This window comes from Gorilla gorilla, chromosome 1, assembly GCF_029281585.2.
Source record: "Gorilla gorilla gorilla isolate KB3781 chromosome 1, NHGRI_mGorGor1-v2.1_pri, whole genome shotgun sequence".
NCBI lineage: Eukaryota > Metazoa > Chordata > Mammalia > Primates > Hominidae > Gorilla > Gorilla gorilla.
Genome location: NC_073224.2, coordinates 197,428,284 through 197,453,029, shown reverse-complemented (window position 1 = coordinate 197,453,029; position 24,746 = coordinate 197,428,284). Strand labels below are relative to the sequence as shown.

The window sequence follows — 24,746 nt, the reverse complement described above, 5'->3', positions numbered from 1 at the left end:
GTACTACTACTATTATTGCTGTTGCTACTACTGTTATTATTACTACTACTACTACCACTACTACTACCATTTATTGCTTACTAAGTGACAGGTACTCTGCCAGGCACTTCACATGCGTTATCTCTAATCCTCACAACAGTCTATGGCCATACCACCCTGAACACACATATCTCATCTAATCCTCATAGCAGTTCCAAGTAGTGAGTAGTAGTATCCCCATTTCTTAGATAAGCAAACTGAGTCATGGCAAAGTTAAGAGTTATCCAGTAGCTACATTAAGTATCAGAGCTGGTATTTGAATCTTTATATGTCTGACTCCCAAACCTGTGATCAATACAAATCATGCATATTTTACTGGGACCACTGACACCAATATACTTTATAATGCATTTAACAATACTTTATACATATTTGTTCACTGGAAAGCCAGTAGGCTTGAATCAGTGGTGAATTAGTTTGACCCTAGCTTGCCTATATAAAAATGCTACCAGTTATCAATAATATAATGAAATTTGACTATTTTAATGGTAACAGCTAAAAAATTTTTAAATACATTTACCAATTTTTAAATTCTAAAACTACGCATACCCTCCTTTTAAAAATGTATTAATACAATTATAAAATGAACACTGCTTTCTTAGTAATTAATAGTACAAGTAAACGGAAAAAAATCAGTAAGGATATAAAAGTCCTAAAAATACTAGCAGTCAACATGACCTAATTGATATTTATAGAAAATTTCACCAGAATACACATTCTTTTCATACACCCATGAAACATTCACCAAGAGGGACCATCCTGGTGGAACTGGAAGTCATTATGCTAACAGAAATAAGCCAGGCACAGAAAGACAAACATTGCATGTTCTCACTTATTTGTGGAATCTAAAAATCAAAACAGTTGAACTCATGGACATAGAGAGCAGAAAGATTGTTACCAGAGGATGGGAAGGAGAGTAGAGGGGCAGTTTCAGTGGGAGGTGGGGAATGGTTAATGGGTAAAAAAAAAAAAAAGAAGGAATAAGACCTAGTATTTGATAGCACAACAGGGTGACTATAGTCAATAATAATTTAATTGTACCTTTTAAAATAACTTAAAGAGTATAATTGGATTGTTTGTAACACAAAGGATAAATACTTGAGGAGATGGATAACCTATTTTCCATGACGTGATTATTACGCATTGCATGCCTGTATCAAAACATGTAGCCTTTTGGCTCTGTGAGCAGCACAATGGCTGTTGGCAAGAACAAGCACCTTATGAAAGGTGGCAAAAAGGGAGCCGAAAATAGAGTGGTTGATCCATTTTCTAAGAAAGATTGGTGTGATGTAAAAGCACTTGCTATGTTCAATATAAGAAATATTGGAGAGACGCTAGTCACCAGGACTCGAGGAACCAAAATTGCATCTGATAGCCTCAAGGGTCGTGTGTTTGAAGTGAGTCTTGCTGATCTGCAGAATGATGAAGTTGCATTTAGAAAATTCCAGCTGATTGCTGAAGATGTTCAGGAAAAAAACTGACTAACTTCCAGGGCATGGATTTACCCCTGACGAAATGTGTTCCGTGGTCAAAAAATGGCAGACCATGATTGAACCTCACATTGATGTCAAGACTACCAATGGTTATTTGTTTCATCTACTGTGTTGATTTTACTAAAAAACACAACAATCTGATACAGAAGGCCTCTTATGCTCAGCACCAACAGGTCTGCGAAATCCAGAAGAAAATGATGGAAATTATGACCTGAAAGGTGCAAATGACTTGAAAGAAGTGGTCAATAAATTGATTCCAGACAGCACTGGAAAAGAGAAAAGCTTTGCCTATCTATTTATCTTCTCCATGATGTCTTTGTTAGAAAAGTAAAAATGCTGAAGATGCCCAAGTTTGATTTGGGAAAATTCATGAAGGTAATTGTTCTGGAAAAGCCACTGGGGATGAGACAGGTGCTAAAGTCGAATTAGCTGATGGATATGAAGCACTGGTCCAAGAATCTGTTTAAAGTTCAAAATTAAAAAAAAAGAGAGACCATCCTGGGCCATAAAGCAAATCTCTGTGAAAAAAATGAAATCATACAAATTATTTTCTCTGATCATAATGGAATTAAACTAAAAATTGGTAACAGAAGTAGATTCGTTGGAAATATTTGGAAATTAAAAAGATTTTTTTTTTTTTGAGATGGATTCTCACGTTGTCGCCCAGGCTGGAGTGTAGCGGCATGACCTCGGCTCACTGCAACCTCTACCTCCTAGATTCAAGCAATTCTCTGCCTCAGCCTCCCGAGTAGCTGGGATTACAGGAAACTGCCACCATGCCCAGCTAATTTTTGTATTTTTAGTAGAGATGGGGTTTCACCATGTTGGCCAGGCTGGTCTTGAACTCCTGACCTTGTGATCCACCCGCCTCAGCCTCCCAAAGTGCTGGGATTACAGGCATGAGCCACCGCACCCGGCCTAAAAAGATATTTATAAAAAGACCATGCCTTCAGAGAAAAAAATTAAGAGAGATATTAGAAAATATTTTGAATTTAAGAAAATGAAAATGCAACAATATCATCATTTCTGTGACATAGCTAAATCAGTACTTAGAGGGAATTTTATAGTATTTAATGTTTATACTAGAAATCAAGAAAGGACTCAAAATAATCTAAGTCTATACCTCAGAAACCCAGAATAAGGTGAGCAGAATAAGAACAATAAGAATATAATTAAATATAATAAGGATAAGAAGAATAAGAACAGAATAAGAAGAGAAAGTTAAATCCAAGGCATGCAGAAGGAAGGAGATATTAAAATAAGAGTTAAAATCAACAAAAGTGGCTGAGCGCAGTGGCTCACGCCTGTAATCCCAGCACTTTGGGAGGCTGAAGCAGGTGGATCACGAGGTCAAGAGATCAAGACTATCCTGGCCAACGTGGTGAAACCCCATCTCTACTAAAAATACAAAAATTAGCTGGGTGTGGTGGCGCATGCCTGTAATCCCAGCTAACTCGGGAGGCTGAGGCAGTAGAATCTCTTGAACCTGGGAGGCAGAGGTTGCAGTGACCGGAGATCGTGCCACTGCACTCCAGCCTGGCCACAGATGGAGACTCCATCTCAAAAAAGAAAAAAAAATCAACAAAACTAAAGACAGAACCACAATAGAGTAAATCAGTGGAACCAAGAGCTGCTTCTTCAGAAAGAACAACATTGATAAACTTTTAGCTAGATTGGTCATGAAAAAAGAGAGAAGTCACAAATTACCAATATAAAAAATAACAGAATAATTCTACAGAATAAAAAGATAATATAGGAATATTATGAATAACTTTATGCCAGTAAATTGATGACCTGGATGACGTGGACACATTCCTTAAAAGACACAAACTACCAAACCTCAGCTAAGAAGAAATAGCTCTAAATCTATGTAAAGAGGCGGAATTTTTAGTTAAAAACCTTCCCATGGGCTGGACATCGTGGCTCATGCCTGTAATCCCAGCACTTTGGGAGGCCGAGGGGAGTGAATTACTTGAAGTCAAGAGTTCAAGACCAGCCTGGTGAGCATGGCGAAACCCCATCTCTACTAAAAATACAAAAAAAGAACAAAGCTGGAGGCATCATGCTACCTGACTTCAAACTATACTACAAGGCTACAGTAACCAAAACAGCATGATACTGGTACCAAAACAGATATAGATCAATGGAACAGAACAGAGCCCTCAGAAATAACACCGCATATCTACAACTATCTGATCTTTGACAAATCTGAGAAAAACAAGCAATGGGGAAAGGATTCCCTATTTAATAAATGGTGCTGGGAAAACTGGCTAGCCATATGTAGAAAGCTGAAACTGGATCCCTTCCTTACGCCTTATACAAAAATCAATTCAAGATGGATTAAAGACTTAAACGTTAGACCTAAAACCATAAAAACCCTAGAAGAAAACCTAGGCGTTACCATTCAGGACATAGGCAAGGGCAAGGACTTCATGTCTAAAACACCAAAAGCAATGGCAACAAAAGCCAAAATTGATGAATGGGATCTAATTAAACTAAAGAGCTTCTGCACAGCAAAAGAAACTACCATCAGAGTGAACAGGCAACCCACAAAATGGGAGAAAATTTTCGCAACCTACTCATCTGACAAAGGGCTAATATCCAGAATCTACAATGAACTCAAACAAATTTACAAGAAAAAAACAAACAACCCCATCAAAAAGTGGGCGAAGGACATGAACAGACACTTCTCAAAAGAAGACATTTATGCAGCCAAAAAACACATGAAAAAATGCTCACCATCACTGGCCATCAGAGAAATGCAAATCAAAACCACAATGAGATACCATCTCACACCAGTTAGAATGGCAATCATTAAAAAGTCAGGAAATAACAGGTGCTGGAGAGGATGTGGAGAAATAGGAACACTTTTACACTGTTGGTGGGACTGTAAACTAGTTCAACCATTGTGGAAGTCAGTGTGGCGATTCCTCAGGGATCTAGAACTAGAAATACCATTTGACCCAGCCATCCCATTACTGGGTATATACCCAAAGGACTATAAATCATGCTGCTATAAAGATACATGCACACGTATGCTTATTGCGGCACTATTCACAATAGCAAAGACTTGGAACCAACCCAAATGTCCAACAATGATAGACTGGATTAAGAAAATGTGGCACATATACACCATGGAATACTATGCAGCCATAAAAAATGATGAGTTCATGTCCTTTGTAGGGACATGGATGAAATTGGAAATCATCATTCTCAGTAAACTATCGCAAGAACAAAAAACCAAACACCACATATTCTCACTCATAGGTGGGAATTGAACAGTGAGAACACATGGACACAGGAAGGGGAACATCACACTCTGGGGACTGTTGTGGGGTGGGGAGAGGGGGGAGGGATAGCATTGGGAGATATACCTAATGCTAGATGCTGAGTTAGTGAGTGCAGCGCATCAGCATGTCACTTGTATACATATGTAACTAACCTTCACATTGTGCACATGTACCCTAAAACTTAAAGTATGATAATAAAAAAATAAAAATAAAAATAAAAAAGCAAAAAAAAAAAATTAGCCAGGTTTGGTGGCCTATGCCTGTAGTCCCAGCTACTCAGGAGGCTGAGGCAGGAAAATCACTGAACCCAGGAGGCAGAGGCTGCAGTGAGATTGCACCACTGCACTCCAGCCTAGGCAACAGAGCAAGATTCTGACTCAAATAAAAAATAAAACAAAATTAAAAAATAAAAATAAAAATTTTCCCATGAGGAAAACTCCAGGCTCAGATGGCTTCATTAGTGAATTCTAATAAGAGGAATTATTTAAGGAATAAATAATACTAAATTTACATAATTTCTTCCAGAAAATTGAAGAAGAGAATACTTCCCACCTTTTTAAGTGGCCAGTTAACAAAGAAGTACAGAGAGTAAGAAATAACTTGTTGGACAGTAAAATTAAATGCAGTATGTTTACCAACAATAGATTGTTAAATAAGTGACTATACGAGGCATACTTTGCAGCTGTTAAAGACGACATGGAGCCAAGTGTGCACTGACAATGAATAGATTTCTGTGATATATTATCAAGTGAATAAGGCAAGTTGTAGAGTAAGATGTTTGGTATAATGTCATTTGGGTTTTTTATTTGTGGAGTGTGTGTGTGTGTGTGTGTGTGTGTGTGTGTGTACTCACAGGACCTCTGTGAGCTGGTATATACTATTATGGCAGTAATGTTGTGAAGATACTGGAATAATTCTGTGTTGAGTTGTAAGTAGCTGTTGTCCTGAGTCTTCCAAGCATTTCTACCTGCCCTAATTGTCTTATCTCCTTCTAGCCCCATGTCTTCCCAGCTACTAAAGAGATAATATTTAGCACAGCAAAATGTTCTCTAGAACTCTACTTCAGAGCTACATTCTTATGGATGAGGGTACATGCTTAACCAGTTGTTAAATATTTTTAACACAACTTTGTCTGTTTGTATATTACTATAAATATATATATAAATGTCTGAAAATATTTACTATGTGTTAAAAATATTATTTTGGGACATGGTACTAGGTGAAGGTGGGATAAAAATATTCACTTTGAACAAAACTATGTAGTTTGATTAACAAAAAGCCTATGTTCCATTTGTGATCAATAAAATTTGAGGTGTTAACACTTTACAATTCAAGACTTACAATAAAGCTACAGCATGGAATTGTTCTAAGAACAGATATATAAACTAATGGACTAGGAGGTATGTAAAAGAGACAGGACTGAAAGGCATTTTTTTGGTCATTTAACTTTTAAAAGGTAGGCTAGGCTAAATTGTTTTAAAATTCTAGGTCCTAGAAGAACCTCTGTTGCTGCAAACCCTACACTCAAAAAGTCCAATTCATTGGTCTGGTGTGAGTAATATAAAACTTTCTCTGTTATTTCTTTGGTTTGGTAGAATATTCTAGGACTAGACTTGAGAGCCTAGTGGCTCTCCTGCACAGAGAGCCAGCCACATATGCAGAGACATGGTAGGACTGACAAGAAGGGCGGGCCAAATAGCACTTCCTTCGTTTTTAGAGTTAGTGCCCCTGAAACTAAAACTTTGATCCAGTTGAGTAAACTGTGTTCTTCTCTGTTTTAGATGCAGCTGACCTACAGAAAGCAAAGGAACATAATCAGAGACTGGATGAGGAAATTCTGGCTTTAAGAAATAGGGTTCGATCACTTGACTCAGAAAAAAAGGTGCTTGGTGAAATGGTAAGTTTAATTTACTTCTTAGAACGTATTTAAATGTGTCTACCATAACAATCAACAGCATAAGCAACACAGGTATACAACATGTAAGTTGGTCTTTAGCAGGGACCAATACTGGTGGCTGTAATATCTCAGGGGGATGCCATGCTTTGACCTAGATGCATTCTATCTGTACTTATATTTTATACATTTTAACTACGTATGCTAAACAGCAACATTGTTGCTATCATGTAAATCTAGGATCTTTTAAATAAGGAATTAGATAATAGTTTATAGTTAACACGTTCACCACATAGAAAATATTACTCTATTATATTGGATAAGTTTAAGATTATTAATACTAAATCTTTAACTGTTTATATTTTTAACCATTTCTTCTTAGCAATTTACTGATTTTTAAAAATATGTACTTCCAAATTTTAAATACATCTCTTCAATTTTAGTTTATATTCATTAAATAATCGTATATCTAATGTCTAAGAAAATACCTGGCATAATACTAGGTGCTTTAGAAATTTTTTTGCAAGAGTGACTAAAGACCCATCAGGATGGCTACTATCAAAACAACAGAGAATAACAAATGTTGATGTGGAAAAATTGGAACCCTTTTGCATTGCTGGTGAGAATCTAAAGTAGTGCAGTCACCATGGAAAACAGTTACTCTAAAAGTTAAATATAGAATCACCATGTGGTCTGACAATTCCACTTCTGGATATATGCCCCAGAGAATTGAAAACAGAGACTCATACATAGATTTGTACGTCCATATTCATAGTAGCGTTATTCACAATAGCCAGAAGTTGGAAGCAGCTCAGATGCTCGTTGATAGAGGAACAGATAAGCAAAATGTGGTGTAGCCATACAGTGGAATATTATTCAGCATTAAAAAGGAAAGAAATTCATACACATGCTGCAACATGAAGGAACATTGAAGACATTATTCTAAATGAAATAATACAGTCACAAAAGGACAAATAATATGTGATTACACTTATATGACATGCTTAGAGTAGTGAAAGTCATAGAGACAGAAAGTATTAATAGAATGGTCGTTGCCAGTGGCTGGGGAGAGGGAGTAACGGGAGTTATTGTTTAATGGGTATAGAGCTTCAGTGCAAGATGAAGAGTTCTGGAGATGGATGGTGGTGATGGTTGCACAACAGTGTGTCTGACAATGTACTTAATAATATGCTTAATGATGCTTAATGCCACTGAACTGTACACTTAAAAATGGCTAACATGGTAAATTTTGTGTTATGTGTATTTTACCACAATAAAAATGCAATCATAAAAAGAATGAATAAACAAGTGAAGATTGGTAAGTTGTCTAAGTCTTCATAAATTTATGTATCTAATACATTTATATATTTAATACATGTGTGTGTGCGTGAAAAAGTTCAGGTAGGGTACATTCCAAGCAGTGTTATTTCTGGAAAGGGAGGACCAGTTGTGATATGAAGGAAAATACCATTTTTTATTCTGTATACCTATGTGTTGAAGTTTTACAAGGAGAATGTATTTATATATTACTTGTATAATTAAAAAACAAAACAATAATTTATCCAAACAAAAACTGAGAAGTCTACAAGGTGTTTACTTTTGTATTTAAGGTTGAAAGACTTAAAGGAGAGGTGTGTGAATCTCAAGAGAATAAGCAACTTGGAAACCACTCCCCTGGAAAAACTGTGGGTGGTGAACAGAGAGAACAGGTATTGTATTTTAAAGTTCTGTTCTTTCTGATCTCTAATTTTTGAGTTGCATTTTTACAGAGTGTACTAGAGTGATTGGTGCTAATCATTTGCTACTCTTTCTTATTGGGCTGTCTTTTTCTAGTGCTCAGCTAATTAGAGTGGAAGAGGAAAGAGGGCTACAGAGGATGTGTTTCTGTTTACTTCTTCCTCATAGAGAACAATTAATTTGGAGAATATAGTAGATTGTTTCTCTGAAGAGAAAATAATCTTATAAAGATACAATTTGAGCATATCATGGAGAACTAATAAGATGTAGGCTCCAGTGTGTACAGTGTCTACTATATTCAGCATGATCAGCCTCTGAAGTGGTGAGCAAAGCAATCAAACCCAAGACAGACTGATACAAGTGCCAGGGTATATCTAGTAAATAGTGGTTTTAATTTGCCTTTTGAGGGTGTCTAATGACCATGAATATGTTTTGGCCATTTATATATGTTCTTTTGTGAAGCATCTGTTCAAATCTTTTATACATTTTTAATGGAGTGGTCTGTATTCTTAAAAAATTTATTTTATTTTTATTATTATTTTTTTTTAGAGATAGGTTTTCACTCTGTTGCCCAGGCTGGAGTACAGGGGTGCAGTCCTAGCTCGCTGCAGCCTCAACCTTCCAGGCCCAAGCCATCCTCCTGCTCCAGCCTCTCAAGTAGCTGGGACTATAGGCATGCAGCACCATACCCAACTAATTTTAAAAAATCTTTTTTTGTAGAGATGAGGTCTCACTATGTTGTCCAGGCCAGTCTCAAACTCCTGGCCTCAGGTAATCTTCTTGCCTCCCAAAGTGCTGGGATTACAGGCATGTGCCACTGTTTCTGGCTTGTATTCTTTTTTTTTTTTTTAAGTTTTTAAACTTTTTATTTGCGTATTTAAAAAATTGTGCATTCCAATAATTAAAATCATTTGAACAAAAAAAATGGCACTCTGGTTAAACTGCATTACAGCCTGCAGGACACCTTGGGCCAGCTTGGTTTAGATTTCACTGTCGTCCCACCCCACTTCTTCTACCCCAGAAGGTTGTTCCTTCACCAACATGCAAGTTCTTTCCTTCCCTGCCAGCCAGATAGACAGATGGGAGAGACAGGCGCAGCCTTCGTTGTCAGTAGTTCTTTGATGTGAAAGGGGCAGCACAGTCATTTAAACTTGATCCAACCTCTTTGCATCTTACAAAGTTAAACAGCTAAAAGAAGTAAAATAAGAAGGCAATGCTTGTGGAATGTACAGTGCATATTGGCGGTGCACGCCTCATTACGATTCGCCTGCTTGCTTCTCCTGTTCAATCGTTTCTTTGGAAGGCAGTGGATTTTTCTCTTGCGTCTCTGTCTTCTTCAGTTTCGACTTATCGAATTTCTCGATCTCAGCCATATCGGGTTTGTCAGACATAGTTGCTGAGGAAAAGCGGAGTGAGGCGCGCGAGAACGAGCGAAGTCTGGTCTGCGCAGTGGCCACCACCGAGTTCTCTCTTTTTTTTTTTTGAGACAGAGTCTCGCTCTGTCGCCCAGGCTAGAGTGCAGTGGCGTGATGTCGGCTCACTGTAAGCTCCGCCTCCCGGGTTCACACCATTCTCTTGCCTCAGCTTCCCGAGTAGCTGGGACTACAGGCGCCCACCACCACGCCCGGCTAATTTTTTGTATTTTTAGTAGAGACAGGGTTTCACCGTGTTAGCCAGGATGGTCTCAATCTCCTGACCTCGTGATCCACCCGCCTCAGCCTCCCAAAGTGCTGGGATTACAGGTGAAAGCCACCGTGCCCAGCCTCTGGCTTGTATTCTTTCTTTATATTGAATTGTAGAAGTAGTTTTGTTTTGTTTTTTACATATTAGAGATGATGTCTCACCATGTTGCCCAAGCTCTCAAACACCTGGCCTGAAGTGATTCTCCATCTTTGGCTTCTTAAAGTGCTGGGATTACATGCATAAGCCACTACACCTGGCCAAGAGTTCTTTATATATTTTCAATACCAGTCCTTTGTTTTAGATATATGTATTGTAAATCTTTTCTTATTCTATGACATGTCTTTCATTTTCTTAATAGTGTTTTATAAAGAGTAGAAGTTTTAAAATTTTGATGGAGGTGAATTCATCAATGTTTTCTTTTATAATTTTGTGATAGGACACAAAAAGCCTATTTAAGAAATCTTTGTCTACTCTAAGGTCACAAAATATGTTTCTTATACTTTCTTCTAAATTTTTTATAGTTTTAGTTGCTACATTTAGGTTTATTGTCTACTGCAGGTAATTTTTGTATATACTGTGAGGTAAGATTGAGAGGTTCATTCATTTTTAGTGTATATCCAGTTATTCCAGAAAGATTTGGTAAAAAGAGTTATTTCCTTATGGATTAAGGTTGGCGCCTTTATTAAAAACATTTATAAAGATCTACTTCTGGTCTCTGTATTCCATTCTGTTAACTGATGTGTTTATTCTTAGAACAATTCCATTCTGTAACTTTATTGTAAGTCTTGAAATTATAAGGTGTAACACCTTCTTCTCTCAACTCATCAAAGTCATTCTGTGTCCAGCTTTGTTCCATTGCTGGTGAGGAGCTGTGTTCCTTTGGAGGAGAAGAGGCACTCTGATTTTTAGAATTTTCAGCTTTTCTGGTCTGGTTTCTCCCCATCTTTGTGGTTTTATCTACCTTTGGTCTTTGATGATGGTGATGTACAGATGGGGTTTTGGTGTGGATGTCCTTTCTGTTTGTTAGTTTTCCTTCTAACAGTCAGGACCCTCAGCTGCAGGTCTGTTGGAGTTTGCTGGAGGTCCACTCCAGACCCTGTTTGCCTGGGTATCACCAGCAGAGGCTGCAGAACAGCAAATATTGCAGAACAGCAAATGTTGCTGCCTGATCCTTCCTCTGGAAGCTTTGTCTCAGAGGGGCACCCGGCCATATGAGGTGTCAGTCTGCCCCTACTGAGAGGTGCCTCCCAGTTAGGCTACTCAGGTGTCAGGGACCCACTTGAGGAGGCAGTCTGTCCATTCTCAGATCTCAAACTCCGTGCTGGGAGAACCACTACTCTCTTCAAAGCTGTCAGACAGGGACGTTTAAGTCTGCAGAAGTTTCTGCTGCCTTTTTTGTTCAGCTATGCCCTCCCCCAGAGGTGGAGTCTACAGAGGCAGGCAGGCCTCCTTGAGCTGCGGTGGGCTTCACCCAGTTCGAGCTTCCTGGCTTCTTTGTTTACCTACTCAAACCTCAGCAATGGCGGGCGCCCCTCCCCCAGCCTCACTGCTGCCTTGCAGTTCGATCTCAGACTGCTGTGCTAGCAGTGAGCGAGGATCCATGGGCCTGGGACCCTCCGAGCCATGCGCGGGATATAATCTCTTGGTGTGCCATTTGCTAAGACCATTGGAAAAGCACAGTATTAGGGTGGGAGTGTCCCGATTTTCCAGGTACCGTCTGTCATGGCTTCCCTTGGCTAGGAAAGGGAATTCCCTGACCCCTTGCTCTTCCCGGGTGAGACGATGCCCCGCCCTGCTTCGGCTCATGCTCCGTGGGCTGCACCCACTGTCTGACAAGCCCCAGTAAGATGAACCCGGTACCTCAGTTGGAAATGCAGAAATCACCCATCTTCTGCGTCGCTCATGCTGGGAGCTGTAGACTGGAGCTGTTCCTATTCGGCCATCTTGGAACCTCCCTCGTGACTTCTTGTCAGGAAATTTTTATCCCCCAAGGAAGAAACTCTATCCATTATCCATTAGTATCCATTTCTTATTTTTCTACCTGCCCCCTCCCCCCAGCCTCTGGCAACCACTTAAGTACTTTCTGCCTTTGAATTTGGCTATCTTGTACATTTTACATAAGTGGAACCATACAATATGTGGACATTTGTGTCTGTCTTCTTTCACTTAGCATAATGTTTTCAAAGTTCATATTGTAGTATGAATTAGTACTTTATCCCTTTCTGTGGCTGAATATTTTATTGTATGGATTTTCTTTTTGAGACAGGGTCTCACTCTGTCACCCAGGCTGGAGTGGATGCTCACTGCAGCCTTGACCTTCCAGGCTCAAGCAATTTTCCCACCTCAGCCTCCTGAGTAGCTAGGACTATAAATGTGCACCACCACACTCAACTAATTTTTGTGATTTTTTAGTAAAGACAAGTTCTGGCTATGTCGCCCAGGCTAGTTTCAAACTCCTGAGCTCAAGCAATCGTTCCACTTGGCCTCCCAAAATGCTGGGATTATAGACATGAGCCAGTACACCCCACCCTTAGTGAAGTGGCATTGTTGTCAGGGGTAAATACCTGGGGTTCGGCATCTTACACTAAGAAGATTAAAGACAGAGACACACGTGGGTGGGCTAAGGAGTGGAAAGTTTAATAGGCAGAAGAAAAGAGAGAGGAGAGCAGCTTTCTCTCTTGTGAGAGAGAGGGGCATCCAAAAGATAAAAGCTGGCCTGCAGCAGACTGCATCAGATTTTATAGGCAAGCTTGAGGAGGCAGTGTCTGATTTATGTAGGGCCTACAGATAGGTTCAACTAGGTGTGACGTTTACATAGCATGTCGGGAAGGCTTGTCACCCCACCCTAATCTTAATATGCAAATGGGCTTTCTACTTGGCCAGCGCCATCTTGTCTGCTCCATACTGTACACGTGGCTGGCAAAGAGAAGAGAAGATGGAGCTGCCATTTTGATCATGCCTAGTCCTAGGTAGCCTTTTCCTATTGGCACAACTGCTGGCATTCACCTTTGCAAGCTTCCAGCTTATTTGTCTATGTCTTCAGCTCAATTTTACAGGCTGCTCTTTGTTAGAGAAGAAAATGATTTGGGGGCTGCTTTTCATTAAAATTAAAACCTTAATGAGGACTTCCTTACCCTCACTATCTGCCTAAATAATTTCTTTTTAACTCCTGTCTTATTCCCCCCTCAGGAGTGGTAACCCTAACTGTGGAGACCAGCTCGGTCGGGGAGACCCTAACCCAGCGGCGCTAGAGGAATTAAAGACACACACACAGAAATATAGAGGTGTGAAGTGGGAAAGCAGGGGTCTCACAGCCTTCAGAGCTGAGAGCCCCGAACAGAGATTTACCCACATATTTATTAACAGCAAGCCAGTCGTTAGCATTGTTTCTACAGATATTAAATTAACTAAAAGTATCCCTTATGGGAAATGAAGGGATGGGCTAAATTAAAGGAATAGGTTGGGCTAGTTAACTGCAGCAGGAGCGTGTCCTTAAGGCACAGATCGCTCATGCTATTGTTTTTGGCTTAAGAATGCCTTTAAGTGGTTTTCCGCCCTGGGTGGGCCAAAACATGAGGGCATGTTCCTTGCCCTCATTCCAGTAAGCCCACCACCTTCCGGCGTGGGCGTTATGGCCATGATGAACATGTCACAGTGCTGCAGAGATTTTGTTTATGGCCAGTTTTGGGGCCAGTTTATGGCCAGATTTCAGGGGGCTTGTTCCCAACACCTGTTATCAAGGGGTGTTAGGTGATGACTCTTTCTCACTACTTTCTGCGGAAAAGGGGTGCCCTGTGGAGAACACCAGCTGGGGCTTCTCTTAGGGTCCTCAGAAGAAAGGCATGTCGATGCATGGTTCTGTATGCAGCACCGTTTGGAGTTTGATTGCTGTCCGCCATTCCAATGGGTTGTAATACTCGTTTGCCTCCACCAGATGCTGCTGAAATGTTAATAGTGTTAATATAAAAGTAACATTAACAAATGTTAATAATGTTAGTATAAAAGGATAAGTGGCATTGGATTTGGGTGGCTAGAGTAACTACTGTTAAACTTGGCTAAATCTTTCCTGCAATTATTAATTCTTTTGCGACTTCCACAGACCGTTTATGACATGTTTAAACTTTCTGACTTTTCCTAAACATCCCTCTTTTTAAACAAGCAGTTATTCTCTTCAGGATAAAATTTTACCATACAAGATCCTTTCTTATATAAAATCTATTTTCTTTATAAACTTCTTTGCATAGCTAGGGTGTGACATATTACCGAACCCAATAAAAAGTCCTGGTGGACTCAGCAATAGTGAAACCTTCATGTTTACCTCTTGTCAGTAGCTATTATTCCAGCTATAAGGATAATAATTAAGCAAAATACTACAGCAGTGGAAACTCTCTGTCCAATATTTCAGTTACAAGGTGCTACCATGTATAACTCTACCACAAATAGTAGAGTGTGTGTAGCGATTCCCACAAGGGTGGTGTAGCAGATCATTTCCATCTAAAATTTTAGTTGCCAAGATATAGAATTTCCCTTTTGGAAGGTCTATGAAGTTCCTTGGTTTTATTTTCCTAAAGAAATTTCTGCGTTATGAGCAACCTACTCACTTTTATTACATGGCAGGATTTGCAGGATAATTGGCCAGAACTATCTGGCCAATTATTTGCAGGATAATTGATCCAGATTTTTACATTACCCATACATTTTTCTTTTTCCCAAGCTGCAGGAAATCATTACTTGATTCACAAGAATAAGCAGGGCTAGTCTAAAATGTAGGGAAAAAAACTTAAAAATAACCAATGAAACTAGAATTTAATGACAAATGTATAAGTTTTGGAGCATAATTTTTTTCTCTCTAGTCTTCATTTTCAGTAAAAACAAATTATGATAGGACCATGTTGTTTGTAGAATAAAGTTTAGTCATATACTTGGCCTGATTATTTGCATAAAGTGCAACAAGAATAATTATTTCTACATAGGCCTTTTGGATTGGATTTGATGAAACTCTGTTCCAGGAGGAATCTCAAATAATACCTTTTAAAGCCAAGTCCAGCCATGGGTTTTTATCCTTAAATACCTGTGAGTTGGGTGATCCTTTCCTCTTAAGTTCCTAAGATAAGCTTGGAGCACCTGGACCTGTTAGAAAGTGACATTTTTTACTGACCGTAGGTCAGGAATCTGCCTGGGGGACTGTGTAGGCAAGAATATGAGGCCAGTCTTCCCCAAAGGGCTTTTATTGGCTCTTCAAGTCAAGCTTGATTCCATTGGAAGAAATACAGCCTTCCAGTCAAAGTCTTGATAAAGACAACCAGTTTCTCCAATTGTATTCTGTTGAAAAAGAAAATGGATTCTTATTGTACTGATGCAAATAACTATATTGCCATAAGTTAAGAATACGTTTCCAAATTTTAGAGGAACCAGGCAATGAGAAAGAAGTATGCCTTAAATTTTGTTCACAAGAGTATACCTTACTTAATTGTTAAAAGCTGTAGATAGCTTAAAATAAAAGTTTCCTTGACACTGAAGGACAAAATAAGGATGAGCAATGTTTCAAGCAAAAAGTTAAAAAAGATTATGTCAGACTTCTGTTAGTGTAGTTCATGCAGTTACCTCCTGTTTGATGTTCATGAACATTTCAGCTCCTCATGAATCCTGTATGTTTTTTCTCTATTCCAATGTTAGAAACCTGCATTTGAGAACACCTGTAAAAGTCCTATAGCTTGATTATAAACTATCTTTTGAAAAGGAACAAAGCAATACAACAATTGCCTGCAGATGACAAAATTTCCAGCATAGTTACAGTTAAAAACACGAGTGACAAAGAGATTTGGTTATCTTTGTGGTTTACAATAACTTCAATCTTAATTTTGATTAATAGCATATACATAGACATTAGAATTTTAGAAATCCCATACAATTTTGGAACATGTATTAGTATTGTTCAACAAAATAGAACCTAAAGAAGATTGGACATCATTTTAGCAATTCCATGTAATTAAATATGTCAAATAATTCTGTTTACCTCTTCTTTGGATGGTTTAGAGACCCTCTGAACCATCCAGAAAGCCAGGCATCAGGAGAGACAATTTTGAAACTTGAAGTTTGATTTTTGGAAGCCTGATAAATATGTTAGAGGTTTAAAACACTTGATATTATGAAATGGAAGTCTAGATTACCATAAATTATTTTGCCAAAATGATAAGTCAAAAAGCAAAAATCTTTCATTAACCTTTACTATTACGTGAAAATCCTGTTCAAAGCCAAAATTTATCCTTGCATTGGTTTAATGTTAACCCCATTTTTTTTAGATGGAATTTTGCTCTTGTTGCCCAGGCTGGAGTGCAATGGTGCAATCTCAGCTCACTGCAACCTCTGCCTCTCAGATTCGAGTGATTCTCCTGCCTCAGCCTCCCAAGTAGTTGGGATTACTGGCATGTGCCAACACGCCTGGGTAATTTTTGTATTTTTAGTAGAGACGGGGTTTCACCATGTTGTTCAGGCTGGTCTCTAACTCCTGACCTCAGGTGATCCATCCGCCTTGGCCTCCCAGAGTGCTGGGATTACAGACGTGAGCCACCATGCCCAGCCTCAATTTTTTAATGAAACCTCATAGACAATACCATCTAATCTTAACCAATTTGACCATGAGGTGAAATCTTTGCAAACCTTTTATAACCCTTTTGCTGAAATGCGAATTAGTGTCTTAAGACAACTTTGCTGTGCTTTTATTTCAATGCTCAATTTATGAAAAAACCATATAATACCCTTTTGAATTTAGTTAAGGTTTACACATGGAATTTTTGCCAGATTAATTTTTATAATCTTTCCATAACTTGCTTAAACCTTCAGCTTTATCTTATCTAATTTAAGACAATTCTTTATGACTAGGTAAAATTTACATTTCCATACTTTCTTATAATCTCTTACTAAAAAACATATTTTACTGTTTTTACACACCTTGCATGTAAATCTATTTTTAGTAGTCAAAATTACATATTATGATAGTAACTCATAGCAATTTTTAACTTTAATGTGAAACCTGGTAGGTTGTTTTGATTATGTACTAGGCACAGAGAAAATCAGTTACTTTTTCCAGCATAGTTAGGGGGTTGTTAATTTTGTATGTCCCCAGCCCTTACCAAATTGTGAAGCAGGTGGTTTACAACCTTGAAACCTTTAGCAAACCTAGTATTTGACTTATATGATTTAGATCACCTGTTTATATTGATAACACTTGTATTTTACCAATAATCTTTAAGACTTTTTTATTTCTTAGAAATTAAAGTCACATTAACTAAGAAGCATTACAGCTTTTATCTTTCTTTAAAATATTTAAGCATTTATTTTTCTCTAAGCCAATTAATTAGAGCTCTTTTTATAGATATTACACACAACACATATATAGCTACCCAGACAGAAGATTTAGCACTTGTAAAATTTTTCATTTGCTAGTTTCTTAATTGGATTACTGGCTTCAGGGTGGAGACCTTGGAGGAACACGACTAGGAAAACATGCATTTTTATGGCTGAATAAGCTGGCACAGCTGAAGGCAAAGACAGATCCTCAAAATTAAGGGTGCCATTTTATAGTGGATCCTGGATTCCCAAAAGGAGGGAAATACTATAGGGAGAAGACAGTGTAGTGCTTCTACCGCACATTTCATTGCAAGGCAACCCAAAGGCAATCAGCCCATTTTGTAATCAGCCCACTCCCCATGGGAGCCTTATCCCTTAATTTGGGGTGGGGATGTTTCCAAATCTTCCAGGTAGCCAAGAGCATGCTTCTCTGATCCAGATGTGCAAAGAAGTAAGTATCCCTCCATAACTTCTATTAGCCATCCCTTAAGGTATATTTTTTACCTAGTTATTACACAAAGCCCTCTCATAATGCAAAGTAATTTGATAGCCCCAAAACTTAAAACCATCAGATAACACAATGCGAAACAGAACAGCACCTTTGATTTTGAGAGAGATCTAGCTGCTTTTAATTCCTGGGGTTTCATGAGGGAAACAGAGGGTGTGTGCATGTGTGTGTATGTGTTTTCCCAAAACAGGGTCTGTGGCACCTCCTCTGTTTTTCCCAAGAAGTCCCAGACTACCAGAAGTTATCTTAGGGCCTCTTATGTGTGCATTAAGAGTGGCAAGACAAAAAAAATGGAGAAAAATAGTTCAGTTGACTGAAGAAAAAAGCCCTTTTTCAAAAAAAAACAGGCTCCAAGAAGAGAAAAGCATAAAGGTTTTTAAAATATACCCTTGCTTGGATATCCACTTTTAATCAAACTGAGCACTCTTTAAGAAAATCCTTTTAAGTCTCTTGTTACTTGACTTTAGCCACACCTAGCAGTTAAGTTTTTCAGCTTTTGAACTTTACAAAAAGTAACCTCACAGGTGAAACCAACCAGCCTAAATTAGGTTATGACTTAGCTGTGAGTGTATGAGGTATTTTCAAAGGGGTGGTAAGCAGCTTTTGAAAACTTCATTGCAAAACTGTGACTGAGACAGTGAAAGAGTTTTGACCCAACCAACTCCATCTTGCTTCCAGCCCCAAAGCTGCCATTCCCCATCCCTAGACATAGGCTGAACCAACTCTGGAAGGAGTGTGATTTACAGTTTATAGTCTAAAACAAAGATGATAACCATCCCTCTTTCCTGGGGAGCAGACCAAGAAACTAGTCACAAGATTAGAAACCATTGCTTGGGAGCCATGTAGCTGGAGGCTACAAGATTTTGACTCTCTCTAAACTGCTCTCAAGGTCAGTGTTAAGATATTTTGCAAACCCCGCCCTTGATAGATCAACTAGCACCACCCAGATCGATAAACTGGCTTATCTGAGTTTGAGACCCCCACCCAGGAACTGACTTAGCACAGAAGACAGTCACCATTTTACAATGGTGGGGACTAAAACAAAGTATTGCCATGTGGTTACAGGTCATGTTCCCAAGGACATAAAACAAGAAGAGGCCTGTAGCAAAGTTTGTTACTGAACATTTTGTTGAGCTGGCTTGATCAACAGGCTTATGAGGTCCCGGGCCTGTATCCTAACCTAAGGTACCCTTTCTTTTAACAGAATCATGCAGAAAGACACACAATGCACACTAGACTGGCTGCAACTTAAGACCAACCTCACAAATCCTCTTTCATTAATTAAAACTTAACAGAGAATATAAACAGTGATTCTTATTATTCATTTTACCAGTTTGCACGGAGAGAGAGAAGCCAAAAGCCCACTGGTTAAAAAAAAAAACCGTAAAACTTTTACCCTTTTGCCAGCATGTCAAGCTTCTGGGTTCCGTTTCTCCAAGCTCAACTCTAAGCCAAGCATTTTAAGGTTTGGGGAAATTAACTTTTCCCAGTTTGGAGGAACATTATAAACCATGAAAAAAGGAAGGAAAAATACCATAGAAAAGTCTGGGGGTTTGTGTTGTAGAATTGGAGGAGCTGACAATGTAGATGGTGGGCAGGAAGAACCAGGGCATCTGGAAGTTGCATTTGAGGGTTTCAATTAGGGTTGTCAATAAGTACTGCCTCTCTTCCAATTGGGAATGATGATTCCCATGTTTCTTTACTCTCTCTATTTTCTCTTTTCCTTTTGACCTACCATAGGAGACATATTGCTCATCTCCAGATTTCTCTGCTGTCTGCAGAGCTGCCTGGTTTTCAACCTTGGTTAGGGTTTGGCTTAGGAATAGCATAATATCCCTTTGTGAGAGGTTAAACACTTGAGTTAAATTTTGGAGGCCAGGTGTGGTGGCTCATGCCTGTAATCCCAGCACTTTATGGGGGCCAAGGTGGGCAGATCACGAGGTCAGGAGATCAAGACCATCCTTGCCAATATGGTGAAAACCCATCTTTACTAAAAATACAATAATTAGCTGGATGTGGTGGCACATGCCTGTGGTCCCAGCTACTTGGGAGGCTGAGGCAGGAGAATCACTTGAACCTGGGAAGTGGAGGTTGCAGTGAGCTGAGATCGCGCCACTGCACTCCAGCCTGGGTGAGAGAGCAAGACTCCATTTCAAAAAAAAAAAATATGGAAAGCTTCTATATACTTATCAGCATCGTCAGAAAATTGGCCTAAGTCTCCCTTTATTTGCCTAAGGTCCTGCAATGAGAAGGGAACTTGAGGGGGGCCCCAAATAAGGGGGATCCTCAGACGGTTTCCCTGGAAGTTGCTTCTCTAATTTGGGGGAATCATTCTCTGTAGGTCGCCTGATATGACTGCTATAAGGGCTGGGTTGATTGTGCAACTCTTGTGAAGATCTAGTAAAAAGGCCATGCTCTTGTGTAAAAGAAAATGAGCCACTTTTTCTTCAAAGTCTCAGGGTCAAAGGAGTCCTTGTGCTTCAGAAAGCACTACAGAGAGGTGCAAGCTGAAGATGGTCTGTTACCCATTTAGAAAGAGAAGCGAGAAAAAGACGTCCCTTTAATCCTATTCCTTTCAGTGTGACCCAGCGTGTAGGGGAAGACAGTGAGGGCATCCCCCTTACTGTTTTCCCTCCTTGGTTCCTGGGTCCCAGCACCTTGTTAGATGTGCCACCCATGGTTGCGGGCATGACCCTCAGTTGTGGAACCAGAGGAACTAAGCAACTGGGATTAGTTACGATTACCCATGTGACTGTAGTCCTCCACTTGTGATTTCCCTTTGACTTCCTAGACTTATGTGATCTGCATGGCTCCCTCAAAGATGGATCTCAGGAAATACTATGTAATAGTTGCATTTGGACAAGGCCCCTTTAATGGAGAAAGGGTACTAGATTGAACTCTATATCCTACTATTATGGCCCATGCTAAAGCGTTTCCCCTTAGAGAATGGTTCCAGTTAACTTCTGGACCTAAAATTCCCTTACTATTTAAGTACTGTTCTAATTGGAGGTAGAATAGGTGCCTTAAAAGAACACAGGGACCAAATGGCATTTTTCCTGCCGATGGGACAGTGTCAAGACTAAAATTTGGTGCCAGAGGCCATTTGTGGCCAATTAGAACTCCTAATTGTCAAAAGCAGAGTTTTCCCATTTACAGAAGGGTCATAGAGCCTGATTTTTTGTATATTGGTGCAAAAAGGGAGCAGAATTGGGAGGAGAATTTGGCAAAGAGACCACATTGTGCCTCATGGAGAGGATTTTTATTCCTCTAGGTGGCGCTATTGACCTTGAAATGCCATGTGCTCTCCAGACCAAGGTCAGAGAGTGACCTTGACAACCTTGACATGCCATGTGCTCTCCAGACTAAGGGCAGAGAGTGACCTGTCTGAGACCAGCTTGCTCGTGGAGACCCTAACCCAGCAGTGCTAGAGGAATTAAAGACACACACAGAAATATAGAGTGTGAAGTGGGAAATCAGGTGTCTCACAGCCTTCAGAGCTGACAGCCTTGAACAGAGATTTACCCACATATTTATTGACAGTAAGCCAGTGATAAACATTGTTTCTATAGATTATAGATTAACTAAAAGTATTCCTTACGGGAAACAAAGGCATGGGCCGAAATAAAGGGATGGGCTCTGGCTAGTTATCTGCAGCATGAACATGTCCTCAAGGCACAGATCGCTCATGCTATTGTTTGTGGTTTAAGAACACCTTAAGCGGTTTTCCACCCTGGGTGGGCCAGGTGTTCCTTGCCCTCATTCCGGTAAACCGACAACCTTCCAGTGTGGCGTCAAGGCTACCATGAACATGTCACAGTGCTGCTCAAAGAGATTTTGTTTATGGCCAGTTTTGGGGCCAATTTATGGCCAGATTTGGGGGCCCATTCCCAACAGACCTGGAAATGCCATATGCTTTCCTGACCAAAGGCAGAGAGTGACCTGGAAATGCCATGTGCTCTCCAGACTAAGGGCAGGGAGTGACCTCACTGTGGCGGGTTGGGGGAGACCCTCTGATCCTAGAAAATCACAACAGCATTCCCCTGAGTTATATCCTTTGTTACTATAGAATTTCCTGATCTTGCCTAACAGGATCACTTCCCTGAGCTGTAAAACTTCCTGCATATTGCACACAGAGAGAGGATAGGAGACATGGCAACCATGGATAGAAAAGAAGGAAATTTTGCAACAGGATAGCTGGAGATCCTTTTTGCCAACACCCAGTCAAGCAGTCAGAGGCTGGGATTAGTCCAGAAGCCTTTGGATAATAGCAGGTTGTTGCCCTGACCAGAAATCCTCAGTTGTTTCAGGACCTCACTCAGCCCCATGCGGTGGCTAGGCCCAACATGAAAAGTAACTCATTCAAACATGGCCAACATGCCCAGCAACCCGTGGTTTCTGGGGGATTCTCCATGTTCTCCTCAGTACGCCTCACCCCTGTGTCTTGTAAGGCTGGCAGCCACACTAACCGTGTTTTTAAATGGTTGATGGGAGCCCAGTATTTTTTATTTAGTTTGATTTGATTCTAAAATGGAGGCCAAGAACCTCAAAATTAAAGGACAGATTTGAGATTTGCTCCCATTCTTACCACTCTGATGGTTATACCTTCTGTTCCTGTTCTGATCCTGGACGAGCCCCCAAGTGAAGCAGCATCATTGTCTGGGGAAATATCCAGTGTTCATTGTCTCATGCCAAGAAGATTAAGGACATGGACATACATGGGTGGGTTAAGGAGGGGAAAGTTTAATAGGCAGAAGAAAGGAGAGAGGAGAGCAGCTCTCTCTTGTGTGAGAGAGGGGCATCTGAAAGGGAAAAGCTGGCCTGCAGCGGACTGCAGCAGATTTTATAGGCAGGATTGAGAAGGCAGTGTCTGACTTATGTGGGGCCAACAGATTGTTCTGACCAGGTATAATATTTACATAGTGTGTGGGGAAGGTTTGTCACCCCACCCTGATCTTAATATGCAAATGGGTTTTCTACTTGGCCAGTGCCATCTTGTCTGCTCCTTACTGTACATGTGGCTGGCAAAGAGAAGGGAAGATGGAGCCGCCATTTTGATCATGCCTAGTCCCAGGTAGCCTTTTCCTATTGGCACAACTGCCGGCATTCACCCGTGCAAGTTTTCAGTTTGCTTGTCTATGTCTGCAGCTCAATTTTACAGACTGCTCTTTGTTAGAAAAGAAAATGGTTTTGGGGGTGCTTTTCATGAAAAGTAAAACCTTAATGAGGACTTCCTTACCCTCAAAATCTGCCTAAATAATTTCTTTTTAACTCCTATATCATTAGTGTATTTTATGTCGCTATAAAGGAGTACCCGAGGCTGGTTAATTTATAAAGACAAGAGGTTTATTTTGGCTTACAGTTCTGCAAGCTGTACAAGAAGCATAATGATGGCATCTGCTTCTGGTGAGGGCCTTAGGAAGCTTACAGTCATGGCTGAAGGCAAAGAAGTAGTAGGTCTGTCTCATGGTGAGAGAGGGGGAAGGGCTTAGCCTCTTTTTAACAACCATATCTCATGTGAACTTATTACTGTGGGGAGGGCACTAAGCCATTCATGAGGGATTCACCCTCATGATCAAAATGCCTCCCACTAATGCCCCACCTCCAACATTGGAGATCACATTTCAACATGAGATTTGGTGAGGACAAATATCCAAGCTATATCAGATATACATCACATTTTGTTTATTTATTCATCAATTGGACATTTGATAGTTTCTACTTTGTGATTATTATGAATAATGCTGTTATGAATGTTCATTTATAAGTTTTTGTATGGACATATGTTTTCATGTCTCTTGGGGATATTCCTAGAAGTGGAATTATTGGGTCATATGCTAACTCTACATTTAACCTTCTGAGGAACTACCAGACTGTTTTCCAATGAAGATGTACTATTTTACATCTCATCGGCAATGTATGAGGGTTGCAGTTTCTCCACATCTTCTCCAACACCTATCCTTCTTTTTTATTATAACCATCCTAGCTGGTGTGAAGTAGTGTCTCAGTGTGGTTTTGATTTATATTTCCTGAATGACTAATGATACTGAGTATCTGCCTTTTCAAGTGCTTGTTAGCCATTTGCATATCTTCTTTGGTGAAAATTTTTCCAAATCCTTTACCAATTTTAATGGAGTTATTTATTCTTTTTGTTGAGTTTCAGGAGCTCTTTTATATATTTTGTATATTAGTCTCTTGTGTGTTTTGTTTTTGTTTTTGTTTTTGAGATGGAGTCATGCTCTGTCGCCCAGGCTGGAGTGCAATGGCGAGATCTCAGCTCACTGCAACCTCAGCCTACCAGGTTCAAGTGATTCTCCTGCCTCACCCTCCCAAGTAGCTGAGATTATAGGCACCTGCCATCATACCTAGCTAATTTTTGTATTTTTTTATAGATGGGGTTTCACCATGTTGGCCAGGCTGGTCTTGAACTCCTGACCTCAGGTGATCCACACACCTTGGCCTCCCAAAGTGCTGGGATTACAGGTATAAGCCACTGTGCTTGGCCTCTTAGGTGTTGAATTGTGTCCTCTACCCTGAAATATATTGAAGTCCTAACCCCCAGGACCTGTAAATGTGACATTATTTGGAAATAGTACTTTTGAAGAAGTAATCAAATTAAGATGAGTTAATTAGGGTGGGCCTTAATCCAATATGACTGGTACAATTATAACAAGAAGAAATGCCATGTGAAGACAGTCATACACGGAGAGAATGCCATGTGATTACAGAGGCAGAGACTGGAATGATGCAGCTGC

At 39.8% G+C, this 24,746-nt stretch overlaps 2 protein-coding genes and 1 pseudogene across 9 annotated transcripts in view; 2 read left to right on the top strand and 1 right to left on the bottom strand.

Moving 5' to 3' along the window:
• CCDC30 (coiled-coil domain containing 30) overlaps window positions 1-24,746 on the top strand; it is a 193,284-nt gene that overhangs the window by 27,259 nt on the left and 141,279 nt on the right. For 7 of the 8 annotated variants that reach the window (XM_019016687.3, XM_055393012.2, XM_055393031.2 and 4 more), the window contains 2 exons: window positions 6,604-6,719; window positions 8,327-8,425. In XM_019016687.3, coding sequence (XP_018872232.1) covers window positions 6,604-6,719; window positions 8,327-8,425 — 215 coding nt within the window. Of the gene's footprint in view, window positions 1-6,603; window positions 6,720-8,326; window positions 8,426-24,746 lie in introns of those variants that run through there. The other variant, XM_055393017.2, reaches the window with a different exon arrangement.
• LOC129525057 (small ribosomal subunit protein eS1-like) lies at window positions 1,176-2,022 on the top strand (annotated as a pseudogene).
• Window positions 9,565-9,915, bottom strand: LOC109024295 (thymosin beta-4). Its single transcript, XM_019016718.3, has one exon. The coding sequence runs from the start codon at window positions 9,842-9,844 to the stop codon at window positions 9,710-9,712; it is 135 nt and encodes a 44-aa protein (XP_018872263.1). The 5' UTR covers window positions 9,845-9,915; the 3' UTR covers window positions 9,565-9,709.

What these genes read in the sequence shown, in the direction of transcription:
- LOC109024295 (XM_019016718.3), bottom strand. Translation starts at nt 9,844, where the DNA reads ATGTCTGACAAACCCGATATGGCTGAGATCGAGAAATTCGATAAGTCG.